The following is a 14,882-nucleotide window of genomic DNA, read 5'->3' as shown; positions in this document are numbered from 1 at the left end:
GATTGATTTTGTTTTGTTGCATTTGTCTTTGTTGCATTGCTTCGTGTTCTCTCTTTTGCTGTGAGATTGTGAGAGAACCAAAATAAACAAAATGACATTTTTTTTTTTACTAAGGGCACACTACACGAAACAGTTTTTGTCAGGGCCTATGCTGCCCTAAATTGAACATCAACTAAAAGGACAGCTTAAATATTTATGATTCTGAAATAAAATTCACTTACCTCTCTCTTAAACTGTGTTTTCGGTGCTTGAAGTTTAATGTTAAAAGGAAAGTTATGTGATTAATTATTCTGAGCTAATGGCCTTTAAATGGTAGGAAGTGCTTTTATGGAAAACTGTATTCTGCTTACCTAAAATCATTCCTCTAATGTTAGGTAATGGTGGCATGTATTATTCAGTTGCATTTAAATAGCATTATTTTTGCTAGACTTCTGTCTTTGCTGCTGGGATTCTTTCCCAATGGCTACATACTTGTACCTTTTTGGAATGTATGTGTCAGCCTCATTTTAATTGGTCTTGCTCCAGTTATCTGTTCATCAGTTCATCCCTTAATTCTTCAGTCAAAATTAATATTGGCTAATTACACTCAGTTGTAGGGATTAACCTACAATGTCTGATGATATTTGTATTTGTAAATTCAACACAGGGCTTCTCAACCATGTCAAAAGTGGTCGTTATAATTCTGTCAATGTTATCTACTTACTTAATGTTATCAACATTGTTGCAAATATACAAATCTGGCCGTGGGCCCAGGAAGTTTGGGAAACTGAGAAACTTATGGTTTCCACTAGCACGACTTGACTTGCCTCAGCCCAGCACAGTTTTTCTGCTTTTCCATAAGTGATAGTACCTTTTTTTTGTACATGCGAGTACTGGATAGGTTCAAAGCGAGTTGAGCTGATACTATGCATGAAGGTGCCAGACATGAGTGCGATGTCCGTGGGCTAATCTCCAACTTTTAGCAAGAAAATGTCTGAAATTTCATGGAGTCTGGTGTATTTAGCGACATCACTGCTAAAAGCTGGCGATCAGAAGCGGCGAGCAGCCACAAAACCTGCCACTGTATTTCAGTCCAGTGACTGTGTTAGACGGAGGCTAATCGTTTTCATGCTACAACTACTTTACAAGTCACTAGTTACTAGTTTGTGTGTGTGTCGAGTGTTAAACAAAGTCACAGCAGTTTCATGCTGCCGTGGTATGATGACCCCGCCCACTTTAAGGAGGCTATTATAGGAATAGAAAACCAACCAAACCGCGCCGATGCAAGCCAAGCTGAGGCGAGGCGGTACTATGTCGTTGAAAAGCGCCATTAGCAACTGAAATGTAGCCTTGTGTTCTACTAAAATAATTGTAAACTAAATATATATCAATATGTTTTTTAAGTGTAGTCAAAGAATAACAAAGTATGTTTTGGTGGGATAATCAGTTTGTTCTCTGGTAATTATCCTGGTTAATTATTTCCATCAGCTGTGCAATAAAAATGAAATTGCAAATATCATCAAAGATCCACAGCATAATTTTCCCCCAGGTGCAGAAGTTTCGTTAATGTTTCCCAAGGGCACCATGCAGAAATGCCAAGTCATTTGTCTGAGATATACTGCTCATGAGTTTGGTTTTGGCATCTTGTTAAAATGCTTACTTAGTCTGAATTCTGTGTCAATCAAGATGTGGTTATACAAGTAAGTGACAATCTTGCTCCCAATGCATAATTATGAACTATAATAATTTGGAGTTTGTTGTTAATGGATTAAACTCTGATCAGTTGATCAGTTTGGCTGCATAGTAAGTTTTTGCCTACTCTCTGAGTTAATGACATATAGATTAAGATTAGCATGGGCTGTACGGAGGTTCTGTGGCTAGAGCTGTGGCCTCAGAGCATGAAGATCATTATTGGATCCCAATTTGATATTTCTGTGTAGAGTTGTCATGTTCTCCCTGTGTGCATCAGTGCTCCAGCTTCCACCCACAGTCCCACTGGGGATTAGGTTAAGTGTGGATGTGAGAATGAATAGTTGTTTGTGTCTGTATGGAATTGCTAATTACATTTGAGGAAAATAACAGGACCCAGTTTAAATTCATTCAGTTTTCTGTAGTGTGCTGTGTTGAATCCAACTCATATCCATTGCACTGTCCCAATTGAAAAAGTGCATCAAAACCCTCACCCTTATATTTCATCCAACCTCACTTTTGCACCCGGGAAATTCTTCAGTTTGCGTTGGTATTCATAAAAATGGCACACTTAGTTTGTGTAATCCTGTTAATCCTCAAACTTGCGGCACTATAAATGATGAATATACACAATGTACAGTGGCAGAGTTTCAGTAAAAAATGGTCACTTTAAGATGCCTTTAACTGCATTATCATCTGTTATTAAGACATCTAATTGTTTTGTTGTTGTTTTTTTTGAGGGGGGGGGGTGAAAATGGTTTTGTGATTTTGAGAAGTGATTATTTGAGAATATCCACTTTTTGTTATTCATGTGACAAACACTTAGGCTATTTAAGTGACTCATTTGGTAATAAAAACCTCTGTGCAGTAATTAAGTAAGCAATGTTATCCAAGACTACACATTACGGTACAGTTTTTACCCTTTCATCTTATTTTTGCAGCCTATGACTATTCCAGGCAAAACATGACAATAGAGAAGATGCTATATTATGCAATGATGTATTACTGAAGACAAGATTTGAATCACTGTTCAACATTGTGGTCATTGAAATGTTTCTCCAGTTCATAAAAATGCTGTTTTCCAGCCATGTGTTCAGTGCTAAGCTTCTTCTCCTGATTTTAGTTCCACAGTAATGCGCCAACTGTTGAGTCTCCTGGTGAGGAGACTAGCTATTCTGCTAATTGCTATAGCAAAGGCTTGTGGGAAGATAACTACTGTACGTGCAGAGAGAAGCTGGCAGCCTTTGTACCATGGCAGATGGGAGTCCTGATTTGTTTTTAATGTGTCACATGATGTGCCATCTTGGTGAGAGGACCTTGGTCTTGAATCCTGCCAGTGAAAGGCCAGAGGAGATGTGTTCAGGTGTTGGATTAACACTTGCAGATCAGTATGATGAACAATCATGATTGAAATAACTGTTGGTTTTGATTCATCTCGTACACATCGAAAAAAATAAACCAACTTAGTGAAACGAAAATGAATGATGACTGAAAAGTATATTTGAAAAATAATTTGCCATATACTTGCCTACAGGCTGATAACCCATATTGTCAATAAACAATATATCAATATTTACAGATGAACTTTGTAATTTGCCGACTTAAACGCCTGTACCAAAGTGGTCGGCACCTTTGTATTCAATGCTGCACTGATGGAGCAGATTAAGTGGTCTGAGGGTGTTACCACAGCAACGGCGGCAGGGCCGAGTTCAGAGGGACTGTTGTGAATCTTTTATGACAGAGCTCATTATTCTTTCCTGGCTTCATTGTGAGATCCTGACACAGGAAGCACAGAGAAAGTGTGACAGCTACCAAAACCTTTTCATTGCCCACCCTCTTCAAATAATAACCAAATATTGAGACTCGACGAAAGGTACCCACTTCAGAACAACAGGATGCTTTGGTTGCTAGGCTCCCAGGCCTAACCTTAAAGCTATGGTGCATTGCCACAAATAGGGACAAATTGCTTGTCACTGAACACACACACACACACACAGTGAGGGAGGGGGAGGGGTGTAAAATAAACACTGCATTCTGAGAGCATTTTATAGACAATAAAATGGATATCGATGCACTCATAATACTTTATAAAAAAAAACTGATTGCTTAAATCCAGCAATGTGATTATAGTTCTTAGACACAATGTGATCCCCATATATCTACATGTTAAAATGCTCATGTTTTGGAATCAACGCTCTTTGGTCTGAGCTCCTCTCATCAGATGAGCATTTCATATGTGACTGTTACCATCAGGCAATCCCTCCACCTCTAGGAATATGCCCACTATTGACACCTTTTAATGCATTTATTGTGGATTTGAGGCAGTACCTACAATCTACTAAAATCACCAAATGTAGGCTTTTACAGTCAGTGGCAGAGTAGGTGCAGGTAGTTAATAAGGCAAAGGTATATAAGTCCACTGAGTTATTAAGATTTATAGTATAGAACTAGTGATTCATTTTTAATGAGATTATCTTGGATGTTTAGTTTCATAGGCAATAATAAACTATAATAATCAAAAGTGCTGTCATGTACTTTCAAATAGTTATAATTTATTCAACAGCAAATAGAGTTTTAATACCTGCTGGGAAAAGAGGTGCTTTTTCTCCTTACGTGGCACTGCTGTAGGTACTTGTTTTGAAAACACATTGAATTTAGATCATTATCTAAATTGTTAACTGTAGGATGGGGATTTGCATCACCTGGAAGATCTATACACTGTAATAAACTTTAATCACTGCACAAAGTCCACTGTAAGCAAGGATTTATGCATAATTTTGATTCTAAAACTACATAGAAACAAATGTTGTCCATCTCAAGTGAAATATCACATTTGTGATTCTAAAATACTGTTCATTTATATTATTGGCAAGTCACACTTTGGCTTAACTTGGAATCATAGTGTTGCCTTACTTGTATTTTTTTTTTTTTTTTACAAACTTACAAATTAATTAAGCTCTCTAAGTAATTCAATTTATTTACCTTCTTATTAATAACTCAAAGGTTAATGTAATGAATGAAATGTTTGATGGAATTAAAGATCCTGATCTGTTTCTTTTTATTGCAAATGCACCTAATTCAACAAATAATCAGGAAAATGTTTGTTCTATTTTATATTTGAATGTGTGTTGCTCATAAAAAAGCCTGTGTGTACATTTGTGTAGATGCAGACTGGGATTTGCATACTGTGCATATATATACATAGCTATACAGCGCATGAATAATGTGTTCAACAGGATTCCGGCCTTATGGTGTGTTGCAATACAGCTGAAATTATTGTTATTCACATGGGGGTGGACAATTCAGTCAAACAACATCACAAGCTCCTGCCAACAAAATCATCATAAAGTTTAACAAAATAAAAATAAAAACATTTTCATCAAAAAAACATTTAATCCAATGGTGATCTGCACAACTGTTGTGAAATAATGCACTCGTTTTGGTGACTAACTGTGTAGTAACTGTGTGACTAATCCAAACTGGCTTTGCTTTACAATATATAACCTGTTGACAATGAGCTCTCCCGTGTTTTCATATTCAGGAATTTTTTGCACCCACTGTTTTTTCCTCATCCTTCAAACCACTGCTCCTCTCGATCCTTTTCTGACTGTCACAATTTCAAATTGGAGCTGGCATTCTCTGGCTGCCTTTGTGGCACTGCTACTGTGAAAGAACACGCCTGCGGTACTTTGCCTCTTAGATTAGAGATCTTACTGTCGTCTGGCTTTGGCAGTAAAATATTTTTTCAGATGTCACTCCAGACTCTTGCCTATGCCTCCTTCTCTTAAACCACATTTCCCACCAGCGTTTCAATGTTGCATCATCTCCTATATTGAATTGAAAGAGAGAAAATGCACAATGGCAAAATTACTCTGCCTGTTTAATGCATTTAAAGTGGTGTGATAAGTTTGAATCAAATGAGATCATTCTTGCTTATAGGACTGTGAAGGGCTGTTTATGTGAAATAATGTAGAATCTGTACTACAGACAGTAGGGGATTTTGTATCCAACAGCTACCCACTTTGAAACCTGAGGACAAATTCAAATATTTGTGATGTTGCAGGAGCATCCAATCACTTCACAGTTGTTCATTCACAATCTGAATGAGCAACCGCTTGAAATATGGGGCGCTTGTAAAAAAAAGTGGTTGCGAAAAAAACAAGCTATGAATGTTAAGTCTCTGTTTAGTGTTCTATAGTATTCTAGAAACATCCAATCTCCATGTGTGAGTCATCATTCTCACCTTTAAATCTCAGTGAGAGGATGTGAGAGGGATGATGAAGAGTGACCTTGTAGTGATCAATAATAAATTCAGCATCTTTCAAACACTTAACTATGTTTTTTTTGGGTGTGTGTTTTTTTTAACATTCTTATAGCTATAAGATAAAATAAACTTTATTTATCCCTCATCTGGGAAATTTGCTTGTTACTGCAGCGAAATTTGACAATAACAAAACAAGAAAGTGTTTAAAGAACAGTAAAATACAGGAAAAAAAAGGACTATGTGCATTATGTACAAGAAATAAATATGGACATTATATACAATGAATGAATGCTAGAGAAATATTGCACGTTGCAGGTAGATGCATAAATATATATAGTGTATTGTCATTGAGGTTAAACAGCAGTTCACACACAATTTTGCAAATGAATAAACCTTTATGTCAACACTGTCTAAAGTCGTCAGTATTGGCTTGTGCGGTGAACTGGTGCTGAACCTCAAGTCGTGGGTTCTGTTGTGCCCAGGGCTTCAGCAAACATTGCATCCCAGCTGGTGCCTATTAACTAGCCCACACTGTAGTACTTGACTTTATTGTTATCGTTATGGCATCTGACAGATTCTGTCTGGAACAATGACTGCAGTTCAAGGAGCTGGTGTCCCTTTTGAAGGTTGTTCTTCGTGGCAGACAATGGTTCTCATTGTCAGATTGTTTTTTCAGTTCAAGGAGACATTTTATCATTTGAATACATTTCTTCCGCGGGAATAGATTTATAGATTGTTTTCTTCCGCGGGGATAGATAACAAGCACCCTATAAATATTTTGCTCTTAATTTTAATATTTATGGTCAGCTGTTGTGTCTGTGAGGCCTTAGTTACAGAGGCCATGTTTTGAATTAGACATTATTTAAAAAGGAAATAAAAATAATAACAGTTATTTTTATCCTATGGGCTAATTAAATTTTTCAGAGGGTAATTATTATGGAAAGTGTAAAACACCTTTTTCAGCATATCTTCAAATATACATTCATAAAAAATAAGGAGAGGTGGTTTACTTGTAGCCTTCCTTTCTTTCTCTCCCTCACACACACACACACACACACACACACCAGTACAGTATTGTCATTATGCAAAGTCAGAGATAACAATATTAATGGAATCACAATGATCAATATTTTTCACCAAATGTGAGTTGTCTTGTTACTGATGACACATTTGAGATTTACACATGAATCTCGACCAATTGCTGTCAGTATGACTTAATCTAGCTGGATGTTATAACCAGTAACCAACATGGTCATCATGGTGTACTCACTTGCTCATTCATATTCTACCACTTTATCCTCCACGTGAGGATTGTGGGGGACGCTGGTGCCAATCCCAACTGACATGGGGCGAAAGGCAGTGTACAACCTGGACAGGTCTGCAGTCCATCACAGGGCCACATAGAGACAAATTCACTTTCACATTCACACCCTTTCACACGCCCATTTTGTCTAATCCCCAAATCTGCATGTTTCTGGACTGCAGAAGGAAACCAGCGAACCCACGCACACCCAGGGAGAACATGCAAACTCCATGCAGAAAGGCCTTTGTTCCGCACGGGTCGCAAACCCAGGTATCATGATAAAAGAATGATTAAAAAAAATAATGATGCTCAGAACTTAATCCTTAAAACGTTTAAAAAAGATTACAAGTACTGATATGTCGTCCCTTCAAATAAATATGTTCTCAACATCCAAAAAGGTTGGTCTGTCCTTGTGGCTATATCCAACTACAGAGAACCATCACACTCTTCTGATGAGAACAATCTGGAAATGAGAGGAGCATTAAAACCAAATCATGAGGTCCAAGCAGGTTGGAACGTCAATTACTGCACACAAACACAGTGTTGTTGGGTGAAAATGCAGCAGGGTTTCCTTGGTTTCATGTTGTTATTATGTCTTACAACAACATCCATTGCTTTGTGTGGAAGGGATTAATTTGGACACTAATGACAGCTAATTATAGCAGAGGCATTAAACATGACAGATGTCAAATAAGTGTGGATGTGGAACAGGTGGACGAATGATCAAACAGACATTTATGGTAATTGCAAATGATGTTATTTCCATTTTTTTAAACCTCATTTCTTAAACATCATGCATCTGAGAAACCTGGCTATTCTATCTTAGGTAGAGAGACTTGATTATTTATTTCTATCTGAAGTAAGCTTTTGGATGCAGGAACTCGTTGCTGTAATAGCAGGAAGAGATTGATGCCACTTTGGGGTGCGTCATTGTATGCAGATGATTCCATTCCATGCCTGAATAAAACCTGAGTGCTTTTACGGCAACTATTAGGTGTCCAAATGTGGTTTTCTACTTTGCAAAAATGTATACGCAGTGGTAGTGTGCTTGTCCTCTCAGTAAATAAATGTGTTGGTCCATTCACTTTATGGTCTCGAGGAGTGACTGAAGGAAAAGATCTCATTGAATTACGTACAAGCTTCTTAAATTGTTCTAAATTGGCTGTCTCTTTCTTCTCTTTCTCTCCCTTTTTATTCATCACTTCAGGCTGTGGAAACCAATCTGGCGTCCAAGGACAGTCACTGGGTCTATGCCAATGAGGTGAGGCACAAAACACAAACACACTTAATGCACCTTGCAACTGAGTGAATTTAGACCTTATTGTCAGTTTACCTCTGTCACTCTGTCTCTTATGCTGCCAAGATACGCGAGACACATGAAAACATAAAGGCTGTCGCTCTGTCTGCTTTCATATCCAATTACATTAGCAGCACTTGTTTTTTTTCTGGCTTGGCTGCCGAAGAGACTGTTCATTTATTAGATATTGTATAATTGTCCTGCCATTGGCTGGTGATGTTAGCGTGACTTCTCCCTCTCAGCGCCGGTGCTCTGTGTGTCTGACATTGACCTAAATGGTCTTCCAAAGTGGCTGTAACAGCACAAAATTCAGGTGCACTTTGTGAATACAGAACAGTGGACCCTGCCTTTAGCTTTAGTGTCTCTGTTCTGCATTTCAATTGATTCAAAGTGATTTGAAGTTGAGGGGAAGTCATGTGATTGGTCCAATACTAAAAGCAGTGGATGAAACATAATAGATAAAAGGCTGCTCCCAGTTGATTTACCTGAAATATTAACATTGCTGCATCTAATAGCTTTCTAACACACACACACACACACACACACACACACACACACATGCACTCCTCACTTGCACATCTTGAACATCTGAACCTGTGCTCGTAAAGTATGACACAAATTGATCCATAACCTATAGCATTATTTATGTGTATATGATCTGCAGGTGCATGTAGACAGCACCAATTTAGCACTGGGGATAGCAGGGTTTGCTTCTGTGTGGCCAATCAGCTTTAGATACAGAACTTGAAAACACATATTGGCCCCAATAAAAATTAGACTTTAACCAACAGATAATAAATAGTTGTCATTTGTGTTTTAGTTAGAAATTCACCGAGCTGAATTTCAATGTGTCTCAGTAGCTTAAATATTGATTTACAAAAGTTAATGAGGCTCAATGTGTTGAAAACCTTCTGCTATCTGGCAGCCTAAATTACCTCATTTTCGACTATAATGAGTTTTCATGAAATAACGACCTTGTGTTTTTTTAAATCATTTTCACTGCATTTCAGTTCACACATAACAAATATTGATTTTCACAGCAAATGAGACACTGGCTTCTTTGAAACTTCTTTTCAGTCTGGCAGCTTAAGTCCCATTATTTCATTGATCACTGATATGTCCAAAAATTAATTTGTAGTTCCAAACGAGATGATAGGATAGAGTCTGTAATTATTAAGCAAAGCAGTATTCACAGACAAACTCATGCGTGTCTCTCAGTCAATTATCTCAGACCTCAACCAAGACATTATCTTTAATTGCATCAGACTCGGGAAAGTAAGAACCTAAAGCATGTTAATTTCAATAGCACCCCCTTAGTGTTTGATGTGGTGCAATGTACCGTGGTGATAGCTCTCATTTTTCCGCCTTTAAAAAGAAAAATTACTTCCGTCTGTTTCAGTGAAATATTTCCCCATTCTCTTTACTCTTTCTTAACTCTTGTCAAGATATTAATTTCCTTTTCTGCCCACCCCCTCCCCCATATCTCTTGCTCTGTGTAAACTCAGCAAAGAGATGTTTTAATATGTTTGCTCTCAAAGTTGTGGTTGTTCTTTTTCTTCTTTAATCTCTCCTCTTTTATAGTTTTACTAAGATAGTGTGTGAAAAACCTATTATAACAAAGTTGTAATCTGCAGTAATAGTCGGTGATGTCACCCATGATACTCTGGACATGTCACTTTGCAACCTAGTGGCTATTCAATATATTTCCACTTCCTATTTGGCTACATCAGCTTTATATGATTTCAACTCATACCAACCTATTTTGCGCACAGATCTTTCTCTGGGGCTTTTTTTCATATACAGAGAAAAGTAACATTTGAACCCCAACTTGTTACTTATCTTGTTTTAATTTATTTATAATTGAGTTCTTCAAATTCTCATAGTTTAACCAACAAAATACACCATGTATACTAAAAGGGAACTGGATTTAAAGGAAGGCGCCACTCTACTTTGTTTCCTTTAGCATGTACTTTGATTTCTAAGAAGCTCATAACATGGCTGATGGCACAGGGTTTGTTTCTATTAATTCAATCATATGATTATTTTTATGCCTGCAGGCAGTTTAGGATACGTTTACACTGATGCAGATGCTTGGGATGTGGTTATAAATGCACATTCCTCAGATCATTATTTTCATCACATAGTACAGTTTGACACATCTAAGGATGCATTCACAAAGCTGTTGTTTAGTCTGGTTGAAGTGAAACCTGGAGCATGTATGGCCCCAGATGCGGTTCATTCGGGTTGGTGTGAGCAGTTAGTTCACTGGCCTGAACTCCACCTGTACCTTTTACTGGAAGCAGAGCTCTCACAGCATATAGCCTTGTTGCGAACCAAAAAGAGGACCAGAGTGAACTGAAAACAGTGCATCCTCCTCTGGGAAGTCCCAACTCTCTCTCCTCCACAGGTATACTGACACATTTAGCCACGCAACTTCACCCTGGAGCACCACAAAGCCAATGACTCACCACAGACTTACCAATGTTTCTCAGCTAAAGGCAGAGTGCACATGGCCCAAGAGGGGAGGGAAACACCTGCTGGTCTGCCAAATAACAGTAGCAAGTCGTTGGCTTCATGGTGCTACAGGATGATGCTGCTAGCTCGGATACATGTACTGTCTTACCTGCAGCAGAGGAAAACCAGGGACCTCTCAGACTCTGTGGATGGATGCTGTTCCATGACTCAGTTTCATATACCTCCACCTGTGGATGAAAAGACTGAGGTTGTAACATATTCACTAGGCCTGCTACTCTGGTATTTCCTGGATATCTGCAGGTACTCCATGATGTAGAAACTGCAATTGATTTGCTATTTTTACTCATCTACATTCTTCTTAATAACTGAACTGAATTTCTGTGCACATAACTTGTTTACAGCGAACAGTGTTTGAGATATAACTTTGTGAACGTGAACCAAACCACATGAAAGATGCACACAAAGTGTGAATGCACCCTCATTAATGAATTAATTCATCTTTTTAGAAAAATGAAACTGTTAACACTTGTCCATTAAGTCACTTCCCATATACTATGTATGTGATGACCCTTGTGTTACCAAGAGTACAAATTCCCAGGGCCCCAAAGATTCGAGAAAACTTGATAGTACTCTGCCAGACAGACAGAATGTTCCCTGTGACAAAGGTGGCAGACACTGAGGCACCAACGTAGAATAAGGGATGAACTTGATGAGCGTGATAAGTATTAATCTCACTTTCACATCTGGCTAACGATTGAAACTCTAGCCAGTGACAGCCAAATGTGGTCAACCCATCAAACATTCAGCTGCAACTTTACTGATCAAATTTGACCCAAGTTGAGTTCAACACAAAATCTGATTTGGATTTGCTTTGCCAGAGGAAACACATTTGTATTGGCCCCTCGTTCACACAGATTATTTGTGAACAGGTTGTGAAGTTTTCATCAGTTCCTCACAACCCTGCGAGCCTCTACCCCTCTCACAGAGAAAGTAATGTGTCACATTTCAGGTCTCACTACACACTGTTATGCTAATGTACCACCAGCAGCAATGTGTCAGTAAATGAATATAGTTGTCAAGCTCAAAGTGTGATAAGAGCAAACAATGAGATAGATGGAGACAGAAAACAGGAGTATGACATCTCCGGAGCTGAATTGTACACATACATGGGTAATTAATTGTCAACAACAAGGGAAACAATTAATTCCAACTTGAGTGGGGTTGAAACCCCATAAAAAAGTGGAGGTTTTGAGCTGTGCTAGGTGGGTCTTGCTGGTGGCACTGACTCTCTGTAAGATCAGTCTATACAGGCTGGGGAACTGTATGCTTGTTTTTTTCATATTTGACATTCCCAAGAAATGCATTTTTTTATGTTATAAGTTCACAAAGCCAAGCCCAAGCGGCAGTAACTCAAGCGATGTCGCCTAACATTACTGCCAGAGCCACAAAGCATATTTTTAAACTGTCATGTACAGCTGATGGAGTGACCATGTACTGAATTAAGTTTGAGTTTAACACAATAAACTTTTCTCTCAAAACAACTTTTCTTTAGATTTTAGTTTTAGATTGACCCTAATGTATTTTGAAACCAAGTGAGTGGGTTTGAAAAGCTCTGAGTTTGCGGACCTTGAGGGTATGAAACTTATTCACCACACAAACAACCAAAATAAAAAGGTTTGAAATTGGAGTATAAAAAAAAAAAAAAAACAGCAGACTTGAATTGAACAGAGGAGTGCTGGGATGACAAGCAGGCATGTGTCTTCTTGAACCACTCAATATATGAGTGTGCTGCAGCTGCAAGCACACAGAGGGTTATCTGCATCTGATGCTGTCTGCTGGACTCAGATGGATTGCACATCTCAGGAGGATTTGTTGTTTTTTTTTTGTTTTTTTTTCCTTCATAGGCAGGATGGTGACACCTCAGAATGTTTGATGGATTAGGTGGCTGTGTCTGCTGTGACAAACAAGAGTCGAGGAGGACAGTCGTGATATGACTGATCTCTGGGGTATCTGCCCATCAAGCAACTGAGTTGGTTACCTTATTCTGCTGATGCATTCTGCACCACAGTAGGCCATGGGGCAGGAAAGTGGATTAAGGAAGAGGCCACTTACAAGAAAAGGGCAGCTTTCATTTAGCTTATAGCTTATTCAAAATAATGTAAACAATGCTGGTCTGGTCATGTATGCACAACTGGTGACCACAGGAGACATCCATAGTCATGGTCATGAATCATTTTTTAAATTATAAAAGAATTTCAGACAGACAGCTCCCTTCACTAACCATCTGATTTACATTTCATAGCAGTTAGCCATTTCCGAACACAGAGGTTTTTGAGGGAAGAAATGGCACACGGCATGTCCCGTTAAAGTGATTGTAAAGCAAATACAGAGATTCTCCTCTTCACTCATTATATATGTTATAAAATAGTAGCTGAGGACATGTGAAAAAAGACAACATGATGATCGAGACTGAAACCGGTTTCTCTCCAGTTTTGTTCAGCAGGTTTTAGGCATGTCTAATGACTTGATGATGCACTGGGGCCATCGTTAGCATAACTCCTCCTTAACCGCTTTAGCACTTTTTATTGAAACCTAGTTTTTAATTTTTGTATTCAATCAAATTTGGCCCGGTGGTTAGTTGCACATTTCCCTGTGGAGTGACACTTTACATGCAATTTAAATAGATCCACTCCACCTCATAGCAATAAAGCTACGTATTAGCCTCAGTGATCCAATCAGGGTGTGAACGCATTAAGTAGGACTGTTCACACCTGTAATTAAAATGTGTCCTAGATGCGTCTTCTTTGACCACATTTTATCAAATCTGGGCTTCCCTTGTGCTCAAATACACACACACACATCATGCCTGCTTGCAGGAACAGAATTATGTTTTGAATGAGTCAAATTGTAAATATGTGTCCGCTGTCAGCCTGTGTTTGTGTGTGATGAGCTTGCGTTAATCAACTTTCCTTGTGCTGAAAAAAGTTGTAATCATTAAAAAAAGAGAAATCACATGATGGTGGCTGCAAATAAATTAACACAAGAGTGCTGATTAGAATAAATGTATTTAAACCACTGCTGTTCAGAAGATGTCAGCGAAGGTCACTCATCCATCCTGAACAGGGTCCAAATCACTCAACCTTATGTTTGCACTGTTCGCTCAATAAGGAATGTTCCTACATTACTAAGGAAGTTAAATTGGTTTCCTTAACAATGAGCTTTGTAATTGGATGACCTCCACATTTACACTGTGCTTTAAAATGAATGACAATTTTTTGCCTAATCTTAAATAACAACAGTGTTCTAATGTATCATTATGGCCCAAGTTCCTGTACTTTGCTGGCAATTTTCTGCCTCAGAACAAACCTTGTGCACCACAGCGGTTGGAATAACACAGCTACGGTTATTTTGAGGCAGTCCAGGCGGTGAAAGGCAATTTGGCATGAAATTATGTTGCATTTCTGTCTGCTCAGACCACATAATGTCTTTCATTTTAGTTGCATTTAAAGTGCTTCCTTTTAGACAGAAAAGGGAAAAGAAAAGTTTGTTTCTACTGCTATAGTACTATTCTGAGATGAAATGTAAAGAGGTGCCACAAACTATTGTGTTAGCCTATAACTTTATTTTACCAATCATTCTTTACTGCCAGCAGCCGACTTGAGAGCATTGCTAATGAAGTCCAGTGAAGCCCAGATTCATCATCATTAATATAACAAACTGATCTGAGGCACAAAGCATTGACTATACTAATGCTAATGAAAATCTGCAACTGCACAGTAATCTGAAGCACCAAGAACAATATTTTCCCTCTATTCTGGCCATGTCAGTGTGTTTTAGCTCTTACTGTATTGTGTTGTTTGTTGTAGTTTTAATAT

At 38.3% G+C, this 14,882-nt stretch overlaps 1 protein-coding gene across 1 annotated transcript in view; it reads left to right on the top strand.

Annotated features, from left to right (window-relative positions):
- The window catches only part of grid1a (glutamate receptor, ionotropic, delta 1a), a gene marked incomplete at both ends in the record, with an annotated part of 241,815 nt that overhangs the window by 189,249 nt on the left and 37,684 nt on the right, over nucleotides 1-14,882 (top strand). The window contains one exon of the mRNA XM_083897762.1: nucleotides 8,443-8,496. Within this exon, the coding sequence (XP_083753888.1) occupies nucleotides 8,443-8,496 (54 nt within the window). The remainder of the gene's footprint in view (nucleotides 1-8,442; nucleotides 8,497-14,882) is intronic.

The sequence above is a fragment of the Microchirus variegatus genome, assembly GCF_963457635.1.
Source record: "Microchirus variegatus genome assembly, chromosome: 11".
NCBI lineage: Eukaryota > Metazoa > Chordata > Actinopteri > Pleuronectiformes > Soleidae > Microchirus > Microchirus variegatus.
This window is presented reverse-complemented; position numbering and strand designations above follow the sequence as displayed.